This window comes from Cimex lectularius, unplaced genomic scaffold (genome assembly GCF_000648675.2).
Source record: "Cimex lectularius strain Harlan isolate CLEC.00 unplaced genomic scaffold, Clec_2.1 scaffold7, whole genome shotgun sequence".
NCBI classification, from domain to species: domain Eukaryota; kingdom Metazoa; phylum Arthropoda; class Insecta; order Hemiptera; family Cimicidae; genus Cimex; species Cimex lectularius.
Window position 1 is genome coordinate 727,717 of NW_019392731.1, and position 16,928 is coordinate 744,644.

Genomic DNA, 16,928 nt, shown 5'->3' on the forward strand with positions numbered 1-16,928 from the left:
GAAAAGGCAAGTGTCACGAACGGGATTTGAACCTACGACCTGAAGGTGTTATTAATTAAAATGTATTTGCAATATTCTTGCTCAGGGTTCGGATCCCGGCTTCATTTTATCCAGAATAATATGGAAAAAAATTATAAACTGCTTTGACCATTCGTCCGCAACATTCACGTAAGACGTTTTGCCTTCCTTTATAAAAGGGATTACTTTTTCTTACTAAATTTCCAAAAAACATTTAAAGAAGAGTGCAACAAATACATTTCCCATGTAATAGAAACACTGAAATAAATTTAGAAAATGTTAATAAAATTGAATGATTTTGAACATGAAGATTTAGACAAAGCATTAAACTACATACCTACCACACTACTACATAGTTAATAAATTGTTTATTAGATTCGCTTGTGTATCCTTTTGCTAAACGCACATTGAAATAATTTATTTATTATTCGTTATTAATATCACTACGACCTGAAAGAATACAAAATATTAGTGAGCATACCATTGTTTAATCACTTATGGCACGTAAGTGAAAGTAATATTTCGAGTATTTGTGGTTTAAGACTAATAATGATTTGGAATAGTTTATGTTTTTTTACATATGATTGACATTACATTGATGACACTTTTATGTTTTATATTATGTAAAACTTTACAAAACCATGTATCAAAAAGTCCTAAGTGCGAGTATTTCTGCCAAATATGTTTAAAATTGCAATTATGAAAAAAATAATTCACAAAAACAAAGATCCCTCCTTTTCGATAGTAGTAGACATCTAGCTGACCATTGCGGTTCCTTTCGGTAAAGTCGACTTATAGTTTCCTAACTTGTACCTCGATAGGATACCGAAGATTCATAGGTTAAATATTTAACCAATTAGTGACTATCAGCATAAGTGATACGTTTATGATTGTGTATCGTTCATGAACATACTGTATACTGAATGCCATGTCAAAGAAAAAATTAATTTTAAGGAAAAAATTTTGAAGTTGCTCGTGTGAAGCAATCGAGAAAATAAAATATGAGATTTGCATTCCAATCTGCTGGTTGTATATAATAAATGTACAATTGGAGATAAAAAATAATGAAGTCAAAAAAATGTGTCGTATTTGAGAAGCGTTAAAATACAATAAAACGTTACAAGTATTTATAGGTGTTTATTTATTAAATTTGTTACATTACAACTTGTTTCGCCCAAGCCTTCTCCGTCGTAGGTCACGTTTTGAGATAATACCCACAACTTCCCCGGGTAGGATATTTAATGGTGGTTCGTACTATTTTACTCTCGACTTGAGCCCTTTGAAAATTTTATTTATACTTCCTGTACTCGTTGGAACAAAATACCATAGCTCGTGTTTACGCCGTCTGACTGGGGAGACAAGATCTCCACGTTTCTCACAACTTCCCGTCTGCTTCTCACCCCCGCCGGTCGCGCTTCCGCAGTGATAACAAACCGAGCAATCAACACTTTAAATCTGCCATGTCGTTCTCCTACGTTCTAGTCTTTTGTTTACGTCCGTCTAGCAAAGAATAAAAGAGAAACTTAAAATAATATGTTTGCCCAACGATTTTCACAAAAATTATCACCAAAAATCACCCTTAAAATAGTTAAAATAAAAAAAATCTAATAAATCCTGCATTATTTCTCAAACATTCTATCTTACTCACCAAACATTGATGCGAAATAAGTAGATAAAAACAACGATGAAAGTAAAACCTTAATTATAGATTCTAGATAATTAGATTTTTATTTTTATTTATAATTTACTAAGTAACTTTTGCATAAATTTATTTTGATTAACAGGAACACTGATGATGATTAATATGTAAACTATACAAATAATATCTTCAATGTTAATTTATGAGCTATCTTCCTATTTTAATTTTATGTATCAAGTTTATGGCTCGGATTAAATTTATGTTCCTCTAAAGCCGTAACGTAAAATTGTTAAGTGTTTGCACTTTGCAAGTTTGCAGGTGGGTCCACAGGAATATTTTTTAAATTTTGTTCGAATGTTCTTTGGGATACACAGTAAAGAAAATTATAATAAGTCGATAAGCAGTGAGTTTTAATTAATGTACATCTGAATTACGTATTATGTTTAATTTTAACGTTGTACGAAATTGTTAAAAGTTTTATCTTGGCATGAATTTTTAAGTTAGAGTTTCATATTTAAGTATTCACGTAACTCATTAATAATAGGACAGTCAACCTTATGGGTGATGAGTAATTTCAGAGTCATGTTTAATAATTTTTTACGAACTTTTCTTAACCGTGATTTTACACTATTACACCATGAGTCAAATGGTACTACATGCAACTTTCTTGAAATTTAGCAGTAATAAAGAAGAAACAGGTTAAAATGTGAAAGAAGGATAAAATATATGATGAAAACAGAATAAACATTTCATGAAAGAACATCCATCTAAATACTTTGAAGGGTATAAGAAATTATTTTCTTCCAACTAAACACTATTGAAAACTCACAAATCATATTCGAAAACTTGGAATATTCTGATTGAAAAGATTAGCATATTTATCAGGCGAACATTCCGAAATATCGGTCAGTAAGTACGATCGTAATCTGTAAATGGAGTAGGTTACCGAAAAAATAAAGATACAATTTTGTAGACTTTTTTCGTATTGCAACCAACTTTTATAACAAAAATATAATGTTATTATATCAACGCCCAAGCTTTCGACAAGTTTTATTGCCCACTTCAGGGGATCTACAGAAACAAAAGGACATAATCATTTAGACAGTTATAAATTGTATAAATAGTTATAAAATATCAGTTTTTTGTTACTTACAGATACAAAGTCAAATCGTAAACACATTGCACATTCCACGATATGTATATAAACAAACTATATACATATATAATAAATAAATAAATAAAAACCTCTTCTTAACAGCCTCTTACATATATATAGGCATTTTTTAAAACCAGTAACAATTACTTAATAAATAATATTCTTTTTGTACATAAATATCACAGGCGTTTGACGAGAAAATTGTGTTTATCACGTTATCAGGTGGGAGGTTCCCCACACTATCAACTAATGATAACAATCATTTACCACAATTTTTAAAAACAAGATCTTAATTTCTAAAACATTGGTAATTCTATGTTATCACAGGCTGCTATAATTTATAAATAAATAAATAAATAGATAAATATGTACGCAAGTATTGTTACGATCTTTTGGGAGAGACCTTATTTTTCTAGGATCCCACTGTACATCACACTTAAATTATTCAAATCTGTTTTTAAATTACAGGCCATGTTGTCCTGATGAATAGATATCATTTCCCTCAAAAGTCTACGACCTTTATTTTGTTCAGAAGCCACAATTTTGACTCCATCGAAGTCAAAATTATGTTTCGTAGCGTGTGTATGTTTGGATAGTGCTGTTCCCCGGCCTTTCTTCATCATTGCAATCATACTTATGTTGCCGCACCCGTTCGGATAAATATTGTTTTCTTTGGCCGTAATACTTTACCGTTTGTTTATATACATATCGTGGAATGTGCACTGTGTTTACGATTTGACTTTGTATCTGTAAGTAACAAAAAACTGATATTTTATAACTATTTATACAATTTATAACTGTCTAAATGATTATGTCCCTATGTCTCTGTAGATCCCCTGAAGAAGACAATAAAACTTGTCGAAAGCTTGGGCGTTGATATAATAACATTGTATGTTTGAAGACCACAACCCGAATCCCAATCAACATCGTATGAAAGCTGGTTGATCGCACAACAAACATTAACAAAAATATATATTACCTTCACATTTTTTCATGAAAATTGACGTCTTATTTTAAAATTTACGTTAAATCAGCAAAATGATAAATCAACTACTGGACTCTTTCAATCCGTCTGATTGAAGTACCCCAACCCAATTATTTCTCTAAATTTAAACATAAGTTATCTTTGAAGAACAGAAGAAAAATTCATTACGCAGTGGCGAAACTGCTTATACGTCGACAAATTTCACAGAATTTAGAAATTAATAAGCTTTCAAATGGTATATATATGGAAGTATAGTATATCAAACCCCATAAAAAACGTGTGAAATCGGAAAAATTAAAACAAAGATTGATTTTTTTGTAAATGTACAAATCGATAAAAATATATATGTACATAAAAACAGGCCTCCGCGTTATCATATGTTGAAATTCTTTTCATAAAACTATTATTTGTAAGTTGTTTATTTTTTCCATCAGTACTACTCAAATTGATACAGGCGGCAAGCACATGATACAATCAACCTGTTTATTTATTTTATTTTCGGAAAATTATTTAATTATTTCAATGCAGTTTGTCGCATACGATTTTTTTTGTAATAAAATGATCGAGTTTAATTGTAATTTGGCATGAATAATATTTCTATCAATTCAAAACAGTAAATCGCTATGTTTGTAAAAATGAAATAAAATTGTTAGTGATTTTCGATCCAAATCATATAATTTTATGGACAATTCTCACTTCTGTCTCACAGAAAAAATTTAATCCAGTGGAGACATATTTTTGCACTGACCTCGAGTTTTTTTTTTTCAATAAATAATAGATAGAAGATAATATGTCCATGCAAATAATTTCAAATGTTAATTTTTTATAATGATTTTGTACCAATTTTTTGAATTTTGAATTTTATAATTTTATCGCACGTACCGAGTTTGTGTCACTGCCAGAACTTCAGAATTTCAAGCTTCACTTTAGTTTCTGTTAAACTGAGGAAAGCCGCTCTCTGCATATCAAGCAGCCCTTATTCTGACTCCGGAATGAAGTCCGACATGGAAGGAGTTTAAAACCTTTTTCGTCGCCCTTGCTTTCCGGCCTAGTTCGTCGACGCTATTCACGGGCTCTGCATATACCAAACTCCCCTCGAGAAAAATTAAATTAAAGAAAAAAGAATACAAAATGCTTATTAATACGGGATCGCTGGGAAATAACACGAGAGGGTTTGTAAGGGAAATGAAACACATCCTTAGCCTTAGTATTGTGAAATGTTACAAGAATGAGGATATTGAAAAGGATAAATCATGAATAAACCGATATTATGTGGAAAACGTCAAGGCTCTTGGTAGAAACGGGTTCTCGTTAACTTAAGCTTTCAACGATTTATCACATCCAAAATAAATCACTTTATATGGGCAAAGACATACGACCTGCCTTGAAATTTATTACTCCTTGAAAACGGAGAATCGTCCAACATCGAATTCTTACAGTCTAATCTGCACAATATTATATAATTACTCACAACTGAATGTTATCATTTATCCATTTGTAGCTTTTTTATTTACAATGGAGGGAACAACAATGTCACAAAGCAATAAAAGGCTTATTCAGAAGTTTCCATCAGGCATAAAATCCAAAATCCTTCCAATAAACCAGTCAGCCCAACAGAGAAATAGATTATTTTCTAATCTAAAATCAGAAAACAGATATAACAGAATGTATAAACAGATGTATGTAATTAATACCTATTCTTTATTATATACTAATTATTGTAAAACATTTATTTTCAATTTTCGGGAATGCATTAAAAAACAATAAATCCGAATCTATTCAAATTTTAAAACAGACATTTTGGAACAAAAAAAAACTTTTTAGATCATTTCGACTTCTATGGATTTAGAACAGGCCTCTGATAGAGTCTGGCACGTAAGCTTGCTTTAGAAACTAAAGAATACATAAAAAATAATCATTAAATACTGCATTGACAATTTTTAAAGAAATACTTTCATAAAAGCACTTCTATGAAAATAAATTACGGATAATTTAACCAACACCAGGATATTTCGATGTATTTTAATTTAAAAATCTGATTGTTTTATCGATTTTTGCTTAAAAAAATGAATAGTTTTTCTCTTTTTTTTCCGGATGTTAACTTTTTATATTTCTTGAGTTTCTTTTATAGAAATAGAAAACTATCAAACTCATTTTCTTTTAATTGATATCGATTTCGGGAGCATCAATAAAAAGAAAATGAATTTGATGGTTGACTAGTTCCTGAATTGATACTCAATGAATAAAAAAGTATTCATAGTGATACAAAATGTAATATAATAACTATTTACGCAATTTGTCTTATCTTTTTTAGGATGCATTTCAGAGCAAACGATTCCTCTCAGATGAAATTCATAGCTAAATCTGTTCTAGGTAAAGACCGCCGAAAAAACTACATTTTTCTCCAGATAATTTTTTAGGTAATTTGGTTTTTTCTTGATTTAGAACAGGCCTTCAATCTGTCTAGGCACTCGGGCTTGCTTGGCAAACTAATGAACATCCTCACTCAAGCGTATTATCTCATACTGAAATCATATCTGATGGACAGACTTTAATGAGTATTTTCGGGTTAAACGTAGCACAAAATAGTATAAATTAAATTCGAGATGTATGGCCAAGTTCAAAAAGTGGGTGTTACAATGCTTCCCGGAAAAAAATACCGATGGTAAAATTGTTTTGGTACCGCGTGCAGTAAAAGTGCCCACTAACAAGCAGAGGATGTAGGATGCATTTTCTCTTTTGAAAGATTTTAGATGGCAGGATGACTTGGCTGATTTTAAATGATCCCGTTATGTGGCTGAATCGCTAGTAAGCAGATGTCCAGATCGTCGCTTCCCTACCAACGGGATTAGGCTCTGACGAGGGCTATCGAAAGCTAAGTCATTTCAGCCTCAGACCCACGCAATTTATAATGTAGCCTAATACTAATTATAATAAGTCAGTTGCACAAATAAATACATTTGTACGTATAAAATACTCATGCGTTGCACTTATTCTGAGACGAAGGAGGGATGAATATTCCATCATCGACCTAGACACAGTATTAATAATCTAACCTAAATTACGCGCTAGGCATTTAGTCCCCGGGATGTGGGGGGATGTGGACTTTTCCATAGGACAATGCGTCATATTTTTTAAATGGTTTTTATCCACATCCTCCTGAAACACCCGTTTTATGAAGAACAGTAGCCTTTTAAATTGTGTAAAACTGTGGACGAGAGCCTCCCTGGGATTGGCTTTCTGCGGCCGGTGGAGATCCCCTCCTCGTAAAACGGCTATTAGCTTCCCGAGCGTTTGATCTGTATTTATTCTGTAGTATTTATTGTAGTTAGTTGATAGATAATTATTGCATCTGTTACTTGTTATTTATTTATTAGTTTGGGTCTTCAAATTGTTAGTTTTATCAAAATGTAATTTGTTATTTGGTAGGTCTGCAACTTTATTTATTCATGTTGCTGTTATCCTTTGCTGTTGTTGTTTTCGCACCGAAATTTTTTATTCTTAGTATTTATTGTGTCGACCAATCTTTATTGCTCTCGTTACTTGTTATTTATTTATTGCTTTATGAATTTCTAGTCATGCTAAAAAATGGAATTTGATATTTCATAGGTCCGTACTCTTGCTGAATGTTCCGAAACAAAGCAAAAAAACCCTAAATTAGGATTTATTAAAGAAAATAATAGATGTATGGTGTAAAAATGAGTATACTTGATTAATTATGATATAAACAAATACTTAGTCAAGAATTAATTTTGTTATGTAACTAATATTTTTGCTAGATTAAATAGAAATTTTTACATTTATTACACTTTTTGGAAGTTTTGAAGGTTTTTACTGCAGAAAAATCCGATTTTTGAACATCATGCAAAAATTAATGCAAAACATATTTCATATTATTTATTTTTGGATTTATCATTCTATGCCCATTAATTAAAAGCTGCTTGCTTTTTTTAATTTTGGACATTTTCCTTTATTTCACGCCTTTAATGATTTACTCTTGGTACTTTTAAAAATTATTGCTAAAATTTTCAATCATAATGTTATTTAGTTCGTTTTTAAGTAACTAGCGTTTATTAAATAATCTGTAATTATTGAAACATTATGTTTTTATGCATTTGCAAGTTTAAATTTTTGATGTTAGCAAAGCAGTAGAATAAACCATAACGGACATAAATATAATTACTACATATACTAATAATAAAAAGAAAAGAAAATACCGTGGTTGAAAGATTGGTTAAGTGGAAAGATTAATAATAATAAAAATAAAAAACTTAAGAAAATTTTTATTGAATTTTAAACGTTTTTTTAATTTTGCTGGGAAATGCTCTCCACCCTCCGCAATATATTTTCGACGCGCTGCCGTCGCATTAAACCCGGAAAACACGTATATACCGTACACAAAATATATATCAGCGTATTCTTCATTAGAAAAAGTAGCAAAAGTAAGACATGATGTTACATAGATAACAAAAAGGTTTTGAATCTTAAAACTCTTTTATTTCGGAGAATAATAATACAATATTCCTTTAATCAAAGATGCAGTCGTGTTGGTAAATAAATAAATACTTACACTATTTCCGTTTCAAACCGGAATTTAAAAAAGTTTATAAAGTTAATTTTCTACCCTATCAATCCGTCAGCCACGGTTTTTTTCCTTTCCACAATCAATTTCTTCATCTTTGAAAAAAGTAATTAAAAAAGGAATAACACCACTTAAACGGAGTACGTATTCTGAAATTTTCTGGTCTCTAAGTTTGGGAGTAGTTCATAATCATCAACTTTGAAAAAAAAATTATTTCTCAAATTTATCGCTACTAAAACGCTTATTTCACGAAAGTTTACAAGTTTGGAATTCACATCTTATTGGAAATTTTACATAGTTTTCAATGGCATCAACGGATTTGTCCAAAACCTTTTAGTTTTAGAGCATTGAATGTACATACCATATATNTAAGTTAATTAGCATATTTAATATATTATATACATATATACACATACATTCCTATATACATTTATATACATATTGTTATCAACAAGTAATAAATAATATACACATATAATACAACAATTATATCAATTTTTTGTGTTATGAATGAGAAAGCATTAAACATTAAAATAAAAGAATTTCCTGTATAATATATTTGTAACTGAATAAAGTACTATAAAATTCGTGCTTGTTATTGAAATATTCTGATTTGAAATGGGTTGAATAATAAACTCTTATTTAAAGTCAAATAATAAATAATCAAAGGATAATTTAAGAATATTTATACATAAATAACATTGCAGGAAAGGTAGTCGACGGAACCAACACGGAAGGTTGGAAATTTGAAATGTGGACCGAAGGCAAAGGATGAAGGGCGAAGGGGGCGTGCGCGTTGCGTGTACGGGTCGAAGGGGATGCTAGGGCGCTAGTGTGCACAGAGTTATGCCGGTGTGATGCTGGTTCTCGCGTTGGCAACGTTGACCCTCCTCTCAACAGCAACCAGCAACCCGGACGCCAAACGACTCTATGACGACCTGCTTTCCAACTACAACAGGCTCATCAGGCCGGTCAGCAACAACACGGACACTGTGCTCGTCAAGCTAGGGCTACGGCTCTCCCAGCTCATCGACCTGGTCAGTGACTGATTTTATTTTTTAATATTTATTTTTTTATTTCACAAAAAATAACATTAAATTTTGTTTAAAAGTAAAACTCTTTTATAAAAATTGTCATTGATTATATTTTAAACCGGCTGTTTGGGCCATGTTCTTTCAAAATCACCCCCTCTCTTATGGAAATTCTAAACAGTTGGAAATTAATAAAATGGATATAAAAACAAACAACAGGTTAATGTACTAACAAGAAAATTCGTTGTTTTCTATTTAAATTTTATTTAAAAAATCAGGTGAATAGACAAAATTAACATAAAAAACAACAAATTTATTAGGAAAAAGTAGTAATCTCATTTAAAAAAAAATTGTAATAATGATCATAGAATTAAAAAATACCACTTGTTTTCAAACATAAACATGAAATATAAATCAATATAAACATACCAGAGTTACAGAAACTAATTCAAAATATTTACCCCTGGGAAATAATTTAGCTAATAATGTACACAAACCTCAATAAATATTGCAGGTTGTGCAATTACAGTCGAAGAAGGTACACCCAAATTTTCTGTTAATTTCTCTGTATGCCTGATTGTACTTTTATATTTCTTTTGTTTATATTTCTTCAGTTTATTTCTAATTTGAATAATACTACTGCTCTGTTTTAAAGTTGATATAATACTAGAAAAAGTAATGTTTAGAAACGATTTTTTTTAAACAGATGATGTTCAAGGTTTGATATATTAACATACTTAACAAACAATAGTTTTTAAAGCAATCTTAGGAGTTGAACGAAAAATATTTACAACAATCACTTTTGAAATGCCCTTCTATTATCTACTATCATATTATTATCTATAAGCGATTACTCAATTGTGGGGTCAGTTTTTACTTGGAAAATTTTCATCATGTAAAAATACATATAATAAAAAATTACATTAAAAAAATCAACAATAGCAATATCTTAAAGGTGTTTCTCAATACATAGCAGGTTTTATGATGAAAGTTATAAAACTTGTCAAACTTGCACCCTCGTGAACACAGGCTTTTAGATAGGAATCTTAATTACTTTATCAATTTAGTTTGAAAGCACTTCTGAAACTTGTCCGGTAAAGAATTTATAAATTAACTTCCGTATATGACCTGCAACAAGTTTCCCTAAACATTTTCCTGCGAATGGTAAAGACTTTTATCCAAGATTAGTGGTGCATTTTTAACCTTTGGGATCTAATATAACAATTTTATTTATGATGTGCAGATATCATAATGATACAAATAAGTTAAATATGTAACGATCCATCGATACGTTTTGAAAAAAAGTTTAAGGAAAAACTAATTCCTCTGTTTGTTAAAAAAATGTCCAAATTAGTTCTAAGCTGGAAAATAAACAAACAAAATATTACTAAAACGACTTTAACACCACCACCGAACACCTTTACCTCAATGACACACCTTTTAATTAAATTTTAATTTTAATTTAATTAAGATGTGCCTGCTAATATAACCATTATCATATTTTTAATAATGAGGGTATACAAAGAACAGACGTCTATACTTCACAAGGGTATCCTATATGGAGAATTGTTTTTGTCATTGTTTATTCTTCTTTATTGTAAGTCCAAAACACTAAAAATGCAAAATCTCTTAGAAGCTTAACTTTACCTAAATATCAAAGTTCGTAGTTTTAACATTACATAAAATTTTCTTTGTCCTGTAAATACTGACAAATGTGGCACTTACAAAAAATGACCCTACTAATAAGCTTTAAACACAAGTACTTACATTCTCAATTGTGCAAAACTATACTCATTGTACATCACCAATTGGTCTGAAAAGCCTCTATCGTAAAAAGTCTGATATTCAATTGTTTTTTAAATAAGTCACATTTCGGGTTAATTCAACCTTTCATGGAATTTTTCCATAAATTTCCGGTATTTCCTTAGCTGTTATTCTGACAGTAAATTTGATTACACTAATAATTTTAAACATTTAAATTCATTGAAAAACGTATAATTTTTTTTCATTTGTTTCTTGTAACGTTTATATAAAAAAATAATAAAAAAATAAAATAGAGTTGAAGAAAAATGCGTTCTCACTGACAATATCTTATTCTTTACTTATATAAAAATTTGGACTATTGTTATGGAGAGTTTGCAGCTCTCTATAGAATGAAGACAGCATGAATTTGTTAATTCATTGAAAGCTGAAGAAAATTGATATATTATCAAATCCATTTTATGTTTAGTCTAACTGGCAATATTAATTATTTGAATTAATTATTCTTTTTTCATCTCAACCAAGACCATACATAAAAATACTATTATCAAATGGTAACAAACTAACAACAAAACGACTAATTTTCAAAAGTAACAGTTGTCATGTAAAATCAGAATGTTTTCACTGAAAACCACAAATAATTTCAATTAATAAATGAAACTGATAAGTTTTTAAATTCTATTCCCACTAGTGACATCAGAATTACTGTAAGATAATTAGATTAATGCAAGATATTTATAAAAAGAAAAAAGAAGAAAAGTAATCTGAAATATCTCAAATACAAAAAAATGTGAACTTGGACAATGAGATTTTTGTAAATCCAGTTTTACATGGAGAATAACCTTCTGAAGTATTAACGTCTGTTTACGGGGAACTCTGTACAATGTTATTTATAAAGCTTCAATATAATTTCTCCTCTCAAAAATAATAATGGTATGCCAGTTTCAAGAACAATGCTAATACAACTTAAGTAACATTTGAGTTTTGGCATTGTTGATTCTGGAATTTTCTCATTTTTCGGTAAAGTTTTGTTTAACTCGTTTAACCCATAAAGAAAATCCAATTATGGGCATGTCACAATGATTAACATAGAAAAGTATACTAAGATGATATAATAAAAAATGTACTAATATTGATATTTTAAAATTAAACATACTAGTTACAGAAACTTTTCTACATATAAAATAAAAATTCTTATTATATAAATAATAAAGTTTTTAAAATGAATTATTAGTTGAGTGACACAAAGACTTCTAACTTTATGAGTTATTTTAATTGTTTAAGAAAAGATTTTAACGTAACACATATTTCAATATTTACTCTCACGGCAATAATATATCTCTTACGACATTTTACAATTTTCTTTCCTGCCCACATTGATTTGGTCTAAAGTGCTTAATTACAATAGTTTCAATTAGAAAAATTATTTTAAATAGTGTTCGTGTTGTCTTTTTTGTGGTATTATCATTTTAAGGATTCAATTTCAACTGATTCCTTTAAAAGATATAGTGATGGTTTGGTACAAAACTGGCTGCACTGCATTATAAACAATAATGTTTGGAACAATACTCAAGGGTTTATAAAATAAGCAGATAAAAACTGATATCGCGTAACTTCGCACATTCAACTTAAGCTTAGATCTTTTTTATTACGTAGATAAAAAGAAGTGTAAATAACAGATAATAATAGAAGGCTTTATTGTTAGATGATAATAAACACAACCTTATCTCTGTTTTATGTGTACAGCTGATGATACGATCTCTGAAATGTAGGATGTTTTAAGTAAAATGCGTGGAAACTTAGCAATTCTAGCTTTCTCATAATTCTTTTGTATTATTAATACAGGCAAGGAAGAGGTTAAGCATATAAGTTTTGTAGATAAGGTTTTGTGTTTTAAATACAGTTATTTTTCGAAAGGCTAATTAAAATCTGAAAAATCGGTATAAAATTTGTGTTCTTAACCTTCAAACGTGTGCCAACGACTTTAACTAAAAAAATGATATATGTGTAAACCAACGCAATTACAATTATATACTACAAAGCCCATTTCCCTGGAGAACATAACAGAAAATCTAACTGTGAAGAGAATTGGTAGTGGTAGTACAGGGAAATAATTCTTACTTACCAAATGTTCGGAATTGTACTACTTTTAATGTTGTAATTATGATGTAATTTATGTTTTATTCTTTTTAATTAGATGCTTTGTAACTATTGTGATAGAAAATAATCGTAATGATTGTTTTTATGTTTTTTCTAATCACAATATCTTTAATTGTTTATTCAAAATACAGATATTTCAAAAAATATTTTCATTAATTCTCTATTATGTTTAATGATTAATCTGTGATTGCATTTGCTTGTTTTTCAAGTATTTTATCTAATCATGTTATGTTTTTAAATTACATTTTTAATTTTTTATAAAATCAAATTTTAAATAAAAATAACTTTTATTTTTTAAGAATATGAACGTTCTTAAATTCCTAATTATGTAACAATAACTATTCAAGAAAGTAATAATGGATGAAGTGTTAAATAAATTTGTAATAAATTATTTGAACAGTAGTAATTTTGGAATGGAAATGAATTTTAATATCCAACGTAGTTTGAATATACCACAAATAATGAAGAATTAACAATAATTAATTATTAACACCAAAAAGGAATTTCTATTATTGATCTATATTACAAGAATGTGAAAATCTTCTACAACGCTTTTTAGAATAGCACTGATAATATATAAATTAAATTACTTCAAGAAAAAAGAAAAAGGTTTTCATTTTTTATTCAGAAATCGTGAGATACGGTCTGGTGTGATGTAGGTTTCAGAAAAACCTATTTATATTTATATTGGATTTATAAACATTGTATGGCACAATTACACAGAAGACAAACACTTTGAGTGAGTAGAAATACTTTGATTGAATATAAAAAATATATTTTGCATTGTATAAATTCACTTTTTCCACATCCTACATGTATTTGTTAAATGTAAACAATGTTTGTAAATCCCAGGCCCTGAAGATCATCTCAATGAAGATAGAAACGTTGGCACGATAAAGAAAATGTTTTTCTGAAACCTACGTCACACCAGACTGCAACTCACGATTTCTGAATAATTATCGATTAACGGTCACTAATCACCACACGTTTTCATTTTTGTGGAAATTTTTTTAATGACGATCTCAGATGGATAAGAAAAAAGATTATCAATAAAGAAATCAGTGTTAGGACTATTACTATTTATTTTATACATATACTAAATGTACCATTGTGTAAAAAATATTTTATTAAATGTTACAACTGCCACCTATACGTTTTTAGTTGTTAGTTAAGTTAAAGTAACTAAATAAGATACTAGTTATAAGTTTTGTGATATTTCTTGTCTCATGACATATATTCAATAGTTTTTATGATTATTTTAAGTGTAATATATTCAATTTATACGTAAACAAAATTTCTTTCCGATAGAAAGAGATAGGGATAAGAAAACTGTGAAATTCCTGAGATACAAATTAGCCGGGTTCGTAAGATGGAAAAACTATGTTGATATACTTAATAAAAAAATGGTCGTGAATTGTATTTTGTACTGTACAAACTTAAAGGTCAAGTCAACTTGAATGATTTATGCCTTTTATATATTTGGTGGTTCTAGGGACCATTTTCTTTGGCTTAATAATCTGTGGAAACTCGAGCTCTGTTTATAAATTTGATGCGAAGACTAGACTGGGATTAGCAAAAACGGGACTGTGCAGATATTGCCACCAAGCAAAAGAAACAGAAGAACAATTTCGTTTTTGGTGCGAAAGCCTATGAGGCTTGGTTCCTATTCCTTCAAGAGAAAACTCCAAAGCCTGCAGGATAAACACGGGAGCCTTTAACAAAGCTTTAGGATCTGATAAAAAGCTTAACGAAGAGTTCTAGATAATAACGAAGACTATACAATAGACCAATATTGATCTCAGTGCGCAAGGTCTTAAACACACCTTCAAACCATAAACTTTACCTTTAATAAATTAATCATAATACAAAAAACATCAATCACAACAATATTAGTTACCAAAAAAGAGTGACCATTAAAGCCAAGTTTTTAATTTTTTTTTTAATTAACCAGTGACTGTGCCACATTTTCTATATTTTTTCAATCTTAAAATAAATAAAAGAACAATTCAACAGTCTCTTCGTGTGTCTTCATAATAAGAGAAAAAACCGTGTAAAACTCAGAAATATCTTGTAAATGTACATGTATGTATGTACATTATGTTAAGCTAGAAACAGAAGAAATACCAAATTGTTTTCAAATGAGCAAGAGAAAATACTATTTAAGAACCCAATAACTGTTAAATTGTATCGGTAAATATTTCCAGGCAAATATTTAAAATTCTCATTTTTTATTAATTTTTAAAAAAATGTTGAGAATATGTTACATAATACACAATAAATATTTGGATTCTTCTTATTCCATTGAACGTTCTACTTATTAATTTCTAACCCAAAGAAAATTAAGTTATTAATAATGGAGGCGATTTCTCGTATAATATTTTCAATGATGATATTGTCTGGGTAAAATATTTCAATAATAATTATAACCATTATATTTAGTTGTCTATTGACCAAATGACTTCTTTCAATTACTTTATCTTTTTATGTAAGGTTTTTGTTGAAATGAAAGTTCGATGCTAGCCGAAGGTCTTGTGTTCGAATCCCGATCGTACACTAACTTTCTCTTTTCAACTAAAACCTTACATAGAAAGATTAATTAATTGAAAAAATAATTATAACCATAATATAAATATGTGAAAATAATAAAACGTAGATTGAGGTGGGAACATACAGCCCCACCGCTCAAGATGTCACGGGGTAACTCTCGAGTATGTGGAAAACATAAGGTACCTCGGTATTACCTTTGATGCAAACTTACTATGGTATCCACATATAGAGAAAACTGCCGTCCAATGCCGGAGAATAATTGACATGATGAAATTCTTGAATAATTTCAGAAGGGGGGCCGCGAGGGAAACACTGCTGCAGATATTTAATTATGGATGTATGATATACAGCTCTGCAAGAAAAATCAGATTGAGAACACTAGATGTAATATACATGGCGGGAGTGAGAATAGCGACGGGCGCCTTCAGAACTAGTCCAGTACACAGTATTTGCGCGGAAGCAGGAGTGCTCCCGCCTGGGGAGGAAAGAACCCAACTGGCCCTGGCCTACTGCGCAAATATATGGTCGAGAAATAAACACTTCTTTCATAATATATTATTTAATGCCGAATTGCAAGACAAGTATGAAAGGCTGAGAACGCGTTCGAGACTTTTAGCGATCAGGTTAAAGGAAACTTTGACTTCAAGAGGGATAGAGATGGAAAACGTACTTTCAGTGCAGGTCCCTACTACTGAGCCATGGCTGCTCCCTTCACTCCTAATACGGGATGATATGGCGGTAAGGAAAAAGGAAGAAACCCCCTTTTGGGAATGAAAATGGTAAAATGGAATTTCTTTCTTTAAGGGAGGAATATCCAGACGCCAAATTTATTTTTACAGATGGATCAAAGACCAATGAGGGGGTAGGCTGCGCTGTATACATGGGAGAGCGCTCAGTGGAGCTTCCTCTCCCAACTGCAGCCAGTATCTACACTGCTGAGATGACCGCCATATCAATGGCTCTGACTGAGATAAAGAAACTGGAAAACCTTAAATTCGTAATATGTACAGACTCTCTCAGCGCAATTTCGGCTTTAAAAAACAAGTTCT

General features: G+C 30.0%; 1 protein-coding gene across 1 annotated transcript in view; it reads left to right on the top strand.

Annotated features, from left to right (window-relative positions):
• The first annotated feature begins 9,169 nt into the window (after positions 1–9,169).
• Positions 9,170–16,928, top strand: part of LOC106663917 (acetylcholine receptor subunit alpha-L1) — a 104,655-nt gene continuing 96,896 nt past the window's right edge. The window contains exon 1 of the mRNA XM_014389159.2: positions 9,170–9,417. Within this exon, the coding sequence (XP_014244645.1) occupies positions 9,238–9,417 (180 nt within the window). The 5' untranslated portion in view covers positions 9,170–9,237. The remainder of the gene's footprint in view (positions 9,418–16,928) is intronic.